Below are 8,622 nucleotides of genomic sequence, written 5' to 3'. Positions count from 1 at the left end.
TTGATTTTTTACAGAGAGGAAGGGAGAGGGATAGAGAGTTAGAAACATCGATGAGAGAGAAGCATCGATCAGCTGCCACCTGCACACCCCCTACTGGGCATGTGCCCGCAGCCAAGGTACATGAGACCAAGGTACATTGACCAGAATCGAACCTGGGACCCTTCAGTCCCCAGCCCGACGCTCTATCCAGTGAGCCAAACTGGCTAGGGCTTATCAGTTTTTTAAATCTTGATGTTGGTTTTATCTTCTTTATCTTTGGCCTTCCACAGTCCAGTTTCATCATCCTCAAGATTCAACATTTGGTTCCCCAATTTCTAATTGGCCTTGTGTAAATGCCAGCATTTAAGGCAAATGGCAAAGCCTGGCACCACTGTCCCTTATGCTGAGTACGTTATACAGAGGGTTATGCTGTGTCTGTCACATAGGAGGGGAAGACTTAGGCCAGACTCTACTTCACCTGAGGCCTGGGATGGCTGTTAATGACCCCTGGTCTAGGCACTGAGGCTTGAGCCAGAGTTTTCAGCAGTCAGTTTCTCAGAGCATGCAGTATCCCTATGACCCTGTTGTAAAAGCATTGTAACCTGGCCAGCCTTGGGAGTTAGGAGTGGCATTGTATTGGTGTGCCTCCTCCCTTTGATGGACCAAGCCAAGTCCTGGTGAACTATAGGACTGTGATGGCCTGTCATGACTTAAGAGCATTCTCTTCTTGGTCATTCCCTGAAAGCATATTAAGCCTTGGGCAGTGGATGTTGGAGGTGGCAGAGAGAACCCCTGAAGCCAAAAGGAAAAAGGAGCATCCCCAACTCTGCCAGAGGTCATTTTTGCAAGGGATGGTACAGGACGGCTCTGATAGAAAGCAGCGAGAGGGATATAAGAGTTTGGAGACTGGAGTCAGATAAACCTGGGTTTGAATCTTGGCTCTTAAGTGTGTTGTTTACCAGGTCACTTTGCTTCTTTGAATCTGGTTTTCTCATCAACAAAATGGGAAAAGTAATTATACCTTATCTCATGAGATTGCTGTAAAAATTAAGCAATGATGTTTATGTAAAGAGTTAATTAGATACTTTACTAGAATATGTTAAGTGTGCATCATCACTGTCATTTTGGCTTTGGCAACAAGAACAGCAGTTAAGAAACACACTGGGAGAAATGAAAAGTAGCCTTGGGGCTTCTGTGTTATTCCCTTGGGTCTACTTTTAACTTCTGTTAATCTTAGGCACACATCTGTGAGCTCCAAGAGAAGAGTTAATGTCCTAGGGGTCTTCAAGGTATGGACTGCTTTTATATTCCTGGTATAGGAGAAATCCTGGTATCTCAGGGCCGCTGTGTTAGTGTGTGTGTGTAAGAGATGAAGAGAGTGAGAGAGGGAGAGGGGGAGGGAGAGACTTGAGATCTAGGAGGCAGGTTGACTGAGCGGTGGTTATGTGTGACTCATCAAATCAGCTTTTCTTCAGGAAGAACAGACTGTCATTCTTTACTTCTCTCTTAGTAGTAAAGGACCATTTGCTTGTAATCATAGAGAAAGCTATTTAAATCTGTCTTCAGAGCCCTTTGCAAGTATAGTTTGTTTCTGATGTGGTTGTTCTTGAATTATAAGGGATTTCTAGTGTGTGTTTTAACAAGTTTATTATTGGGAAGCAGTATCACTACACGATGCTGAAGTGACCACCTTCTCCCTGCCATCCCTTCCTTTGAAGTCACATATACCAATATATAAAATAGATCAAAGGAAGGCTGGAAGGCTGACACTTCTGCCCTCACCACCTTCTGTAGCAGCCCCTAAAAGCATTTCTAAGAAGGTGGGGGAACAGTTTGCAAAGCACTGCAGTCGGCCCTCTGGATTGTACTGGCTTTTTTATGTCCAGGTTGCCATTTGGGGAAAAGGATTGGACATAGTCCCATAAATAAGCAACTCTGTTATAAGAAATAGGTCTCTACTGTAATAACAGAGCACTTGGACACTGCAGCTTCCCTTTCTAATGCTGTCTGAGCTGCAGTAGTTGAAGCCATAGATTGGGGCTGACTGGATGATTTGGGAGATCAGAGCTCAACATGTAATGAAGTATTGTAACCAAAGTTTGTTCCAAATGTGTTTGGGGGATTTTGAGGCAGTGATGATGCTCTTTAGAACATTTCAGTTAATACAAAATATGCAGCTTTTCATTTATAGTGCACATGTGCCAACTCCAATGCTCTTTTACATGGACAGGCATTGTTTACATTCTCTCCCATATGGTGTGGCATAACCTGTCTGCCTCTCCATCAGAGTCTGTATGTGACCTAGACTTTACTTTTCTTCTCCTCCAGGCTACAGATGCACATGTTGAATGGAGCTCTTCTGGCCTTGCTGTTTCCTGTGGTAAATACCCGGCTGGTAAGTAGTTTCTTCTAGGAGCATACCAGCAACATACAAAGCAGCATTTGCTCACTACTTCATTTTGCATTGCTTGTCCTCATCCTTAGCTCATGTGCACATGTGAGTGTTAAAATATCTACATATACTTTACCTTTCAATAACATAGGTTTGAACTGTACAGGTCCAGTTATATGTTGATTTTTAAAAATAAATAACATACAGTACTGTAAATGTATTTTCTTTTCCTTATGATTTTAATAACATTTTCTTTTCTCTAGCTTACTTTATGGTAAGAAAACAATATATTATACATAAAACATACACAATATGGGTTAATTGACTGTTTATGTTATTGGTTAGGCTTCAGTAGGCTATTAGTTAAGTTTTGGGGGAGTCAAAAGTTATACATGGATTTTTTGACTGCATGGCGGGGGGGCGTCACATCCCTAACCCCTGTGTTGTTCAAGGATCAACTGTATTTACTAGTAATTTTGAGATTTGATGCAGCCCTGTATGGATCAGTGGAACATGATGGAAATAGGAGTGTTTTGTGGAACTCTGAGGCTTGCAATAGTGGGTTAGGCCAGAATCAGGACAGACCAAAAAGCCTACAGAAGCTTTTGGAGAGATTTGGTAGAGAGAAGGGAGACTGGGGACCCCACCCATTAAACAGAGGCTTCCAGATGTTTCTAAGGGTCTCTAGTGTGAACTCAGTCACATTGAACCAAGATAATCTGCTGGGAAGTTTCAAAGCCTATCTTCTTTGCCTAGGACCCTGTTGGGCAAGAATTAGATTCCTTCCGCATTCGTCCAAACCCACAGGGAAGTCTGGGCCACACACATCCTCTGTGGCCAGCAGGTAGAATCCCACTGTGGCAGGAAGCTGAGTGATAAACCAGCAGAGAGAGAAGCTAGAGCTACAGGACTGGGTAGCAGGGCCCCATCCTCAGAGTCCCACATGTGGGAATGCAGAGGGATTAGTAGGCAATGTTAGGAAGCACAGGGAAGAAATCACTGATAAATTCTTCCTTTTGCTTTTCATTTGCATGATTTAAGTTTGCCTCATGCATTACGATCACAGTTTAAATCTCAAGATGATAATTTTTCCTCTTTAGATAACATCGTTTACAAGGTATTTTCACATAACAGTTGTGTAATTTAGATAGAGCAAGTATTATAGCCTTTTCTCACAAAGAAAGAAACTGACATTCAGGGAGTTACACACACATGCACCCACACACATGCATACACACGTGTGCATGCACACACACATGCACACATGGGAGCTTAAGCCTCCAGATCCTATGACCACAATTATACTCGCACTCTCTCTGAGAATTTAGTCACTCCCTCTCCACAAATACTCATGTATATTCTTATGATTGTCATAATTTTCTAGATGCATATTATACATCAATAGAAATTAAAAGGAAAATTATTCGTTTAAGCAGTGGTTTTGAACTCTCAGTATGTTCTAGGCTCACCTAGGGGTGCTGTAAAAAAAACAAACAAACTGACAAATAAAACAATTAAAAAATTTTGATACCCTGTCTCCCTCCCCAATGCCTCAGATTACAGTTCTGAATTTTTGGCCTGTGATGCAGCCTGGGTACAGTATTTTAAAAAGTCCCTTCTAACATGGAGCTGCAGTTAGAGCCACTGATTTTGTGCAATGGTTCTGAAACAATGTCCATAGCAATAACCTAAAGGAATGGCTGAAAAATGAGGTTTGCCAGTCCTGGATGGTGGCTCAGTTGGTTGGAGTGCAGTCCCATGCATGAGAAGGTATCAGGTTTGATTCTGGTCAGGGCACATACCTAGGTTGTGGGTTCAATCCCCAGTGGTTGGGGTGTGTATGGGAGGCAACTGATCAATGTTTTCTCTCACACATAGATGTTTCTTTCATCTCTCTCTCTCTTTCTCTCTCCCTCCCTCCCTCCCTCCTTCCCTCCCTCCCTCTCCCTTCCTCTCTCAAATCAATAAAAACATATCCTTGGGTCATGATTTTTTTTAAAAAAAGAGGTTTGGCAGACCCCATCCCCAGGAAGTCTGATAGAGAGGGTTTGGGGTAATGCCAGGGAATGCTGATTGCATGAGCCCTCAGACCAGTCTTAGAAAATCAGTGTCACTAAAAATTCTAAGTTACTTTGTGTGTAACTCAAAGTGTGGTCTGATGATCAGCTTCAGGTGGCTGCTGCTTGTTAGAAATGCAAAATTTCAGGACCCACCTCAGACCCACTTCATCAAAATCTGCATTTTAACAGGTTCCCCAGGGGGCTTATATGGCCTGGCTCCTTTCTTCCAAAGAGCACAAAGCACCTTATAGGTTGACCATTCAACCTCCAGAAGCTGGAAACACCACGGTGAAAGAGGGCAGGCCATATAACACATCCTTGAACAACATCGTTTTCTTGAGATGCTGTAGGAACTTAACTCCTGTTTATATGAATGGATATGGCAAAATTGGTTTCATTATACATAATTTTGCTTAGAGTTGCAGAACCTATCAAAGATGTTAAATGAGGACTTACTGTATTGTCTCTGTCATAATAGGCCTGGCACATTAAGTTCAGTGTTCTCCTGTTAGCTGGGATCAGCAGGCAAGGCTGCTAACATAGGTACCTTTGCCCTCCCTTCTGCATTTCCCCATACTATGTGACTTCTCATGGTGAACTGTAGAATCAGAACTCCTTACTTGGTCTCAGAGCTATAGAGGATAATACCCAGGAATGGTGTAAATCAAACAAATTGAAAACACATTTCTTACTGGCTCAGGTTTGTGGAGCAGTGCTGGAGCTGAAGTTACTCCCTGCCTGTGGAGGTAACCTGCTAAGACAGGGAAGTGTATCCAGTTCTATCTTATTCCATCTCTCGAATCACCCTGCTACTGTTTTCTCAGGAGATTCCCAGGTCAGGAAGAGAGAAGTCTGCTCTCTTTCTCCATTTTTTTTAGCAACTCTATCAGATTCAAGGAACGAATGGCATACCAGAAAATTGTTCATAGAATTAGTGATCTTGAATGTGAATGCATCTAGCCCACAACTTTGGCCAAATAGCCTCTGCCATCAGTTGAGGTGGCTGTGGTTCCTCTAATTAGGTCACCTATATCTCTCCTCTTAGTGGGTCCTTTCCCCTGAGAAAAGCCTAAATCTTCTCCTTGCAGAACTACTGAGAATTAAACAGATGTTATGATTCCCATTGTGCAAGGTTGAAAATAAAGGCCTCAACAGGCCCATTCACATACCTGAAGTCAGAATGCTGGTGGTGATGTTTTCATTCAATCAATATTGTGTTACACCAAAGGTATATAGCTTCACTTAGCCTGCTGATGTTTCCTTAGCCCTCTTTACATCAATAACAACAACAGCAGCTGACACTTGAGTGCTTACTATGTGTCTGGTACTATTCTAAGTCCTTTCCATTGACTAGTTTATTTAATCCTCACAATACACTTATGAGATAAGGTACTCTTATTACCCCCATGATCAAGGTGCTAGTAGGGTTGTTTTCCTCTGAAGCCTCTCTCCTTGACTTGCAGAGGGCCACCCTCTTGCTGCCTCTTCATATGGTCTTTCCTCTATGTACACATATCCTTGGTGTCTCTCTCTGTATCCAAATTTCCTCTTCTTATAAGGACACCTGTCAGATTGGATTAGGGTCCACCGTGATGGCCTTACTCTATCTCCAAATATAGTCACATTCTGAGGTACCAGGGATTAGGGCTTCAACATATGAATTGGAGGGGGTATACAAGTCAATTCTTAACAGCTTTCCTACTCTATACAGAAAACAATGTTTCTCTCTCCTCCTCCCTTTCTTTCTTCTCCTTCCCTCCTTTCCTTTTTCCCTTTCTCCTTCTTCCCCTCTCTCATGGCACATTTGCTATATTTGTTATAATACCTAATACTTTCCAAGTAAATGTCAAGCTGTAGCCAACCAGCTTATCAAGAATGTTAAAGTAATGTTACTTTTTTTTTTTAGCTTTCAACTGTCTGCATTGTTTAGCCATATCTTCAGAAAAAAATCACTTCTACTGTCGTGGTAAACAACCTGCTTCCCTATTTATAATGGTCTGGCCCTCCAGCAACTTCAGCACGAAATTATAGCTAATTTGCCTACAAAAGTCAGGTGGTCATAATAATCTGGCCACTCAGTGTATATATTAATATTTGGGAAAGGAGGCAAAAACATACAATGAGCTGAAGATAGTCTATTCAATAAATAGTGTTGGGAAAATTGGACAGATACATGCAAAAAAAAAAATGGAACTAGACTACCTTCTTATACCACACACAAGAATAAACTAAAAATGGAGTAAAGACTTAAATAAATGTTAGACTCAAACTCATAAAAATCCTAGAGGAAAACATAGGAAGTAAAATCTTGGACATTTCTTTTTTTTTTTTTTCCATGCTTCTTTGCATGTTACTTTATTTTTCTGTATTAATATAAACATTTTTTATTGTTTAAAGTATTACATATATCTCCTTTTCCCCCAATTGACCCCCCCATCCACTTCCACCCCCCAGGACAAGCCCCCACCACCCCAGTGTCTGTGTCTATTGGTTATGCTAATATGCATGTATACAAGTCCTTTGGTTGCTCTCTAACCACTCCTCCCCTGCCATTTGTCTCTGGATCCATTCTTGTTCATCAAATTATGTTGATCATTATATCCCACATATAAGTGAGATCATGTGATATTTATCATTCTCCGTCTGGCATATTTCGCTTAGCATAATGCTCTCCAGTTCTATCCATGCTGTTGCAAATGGTAAAAGTTCCTTCTTTTTTATAGCAGCGTAGATGTACCATAGTTTTTTAATGCACTCATCTGCTGATGGGCACTTAGATTGTTTGCAAATCTTAGCTGTGACAAATTGTGCTGCTATGAACATAGGGGTGCATATATAATTTCTTTTTTTATTTATTTACTTTTTTATTATTAAATTTATTGTGGTGACATTGTTAACAGGATCAAATAGGTTTCAGGTGTAAATTTCTAAGTTACAAGATCTATATATTGCCCATCATCCAAGTCAACTCATTTTTAGTCACCATATATGCCGGGGTTCTTGTCCCAGCATTAAGAAAGGTTCAGGAATCTGGAAAAGGCTGTGCGTAGATGACATAGGAATCCAGAGACTAATAAAGAGTCCGGAGACGAGATATAATTTTGAAAGGCATTTGGGGGTCAGAAGAGCTTAGCTAAAGGAGCTAAGATCTAAGGTGTTAAGTCTAAGGCCTTAGGTTCTCCTCGTCCCCAGGATCCCATGCTTTTTATTAACACAACTTGTCCTGAGGCGAGGCAGAGATATACACTTCAAAGGGTATACAGAAACATTGTCAGAATGGGGGAATTAGCCAACTGGCTGTTCAGGTGTTTGGCCAGTAGGAAGCAATAACATGTAGATTAAGATGCCTTTTAGCTGTCTGGCAGCCAGGTATCAATTTAATGTATCCTATTCAGGTTTGGGGAAATGCCTTCAGCCATTCCCAGATGCAGCCCTGTTGTCATGCTGGAATTGGTCTCTGGCACATATATTAGGCCCCCTTAACCCCAACTCCTTTCCCTCTGGCAACCGCAACACTGCTGTTTGTGTCTATGAGTTTCAGTTTTATATCCCACATATGAGTGAAACTGCATGGTTCTTAGTTTTTTTCTGCCTGACTTATTTCATTTACATAATATTCTCAAGGTCTGTCCATGTTGTTGTAAATGGCAATATTTCATCCTTTCTTATAGTTGAGAAGTATTCTTTATCTAATCATCTATAAAAGGACACTTCAGTTGTCTCCATGTCTTGGCCACTGTGAATAATGCTGCAGTGAACGTAGGGGTGCATATATCTTTGAGATTACATAGTTACAAGTTTTTTTTGGGTATATACGCAGGAGAGGGATTGCTAGATCACATGGTAGCTCTATTCTTAATTTTTGGAGGAATTGCCAGACTGTTTTCCATAGTGGCTATACCAGTCTACATTCCCACCAGCAGTGAATGAGGGTTCCCTTTTCTCCACAACCTCTCTAGCACTTGTTATTACTTGCCTTGTTGATAATAGCCACTCTAACAGGCGTGAGGTGGTATCTCATTGCAGTTTTGATTTGCATTTCTCTAATTGCTAGTGAGTTTGAACATCTTTTCATATATCTGTTGGCTATTTGTGGGTATTTGTATGTCTTCTTCAGAGAGGTGTCTGTTCAGGTCCTCTGTCCATTTTTTTATTGTCTAAAGTTTTACATATGTCTTCTTTTACCCCACT

The 8,622-nt window shown here is 41.2% G+C and overlaps 1 protein-coding gene across 3 annotated transcripts in view; it reads left to right on the top strand.

Moving 5' to 3' along the window:
• TMEM164 (transmembrane protein 164) overlaps positions 1–8,622 on the top strand; it is a 215,557-nt gene that overhangs the window by 124,754 nt on the left and 82,181 nt on the right. For all 3 annotated transcript variants that reach the window (XM_005865206.2, XM_014538824.1, XM_014538825.1), the window contains exon 4: positions 2,308–2,374. In XM_005865206.2, coding sequence (XP_005865268.1) covers positions 2,308–2,374 — 67 coding nt within the window. The remainder of the gene's footprint in view (positions 1–2,307; positions 2,375–8,622) is intronic.

The sequence above is a fragment of the Myotis brandtii genome, unplaced genomic scaffold (genome assembly GCF_000412655.1).
Source record: "Myotis brandtii unplaced genomic scaffold, ASM41265v1 scaffold199, whole genome shotgun sequence".
Classification (NCBI taxonomy): Eukaryota; Metazoa; Chordata; class Mammalia; order Chiroptera; family Vespertilionidae; genus Myotis; species Myotis brandtii.
The sequence above is the reverse complement of the archived record's forward strand: the minus strand, read 5'-3'. Positions and strand labels throughout refer to the sequence as shown.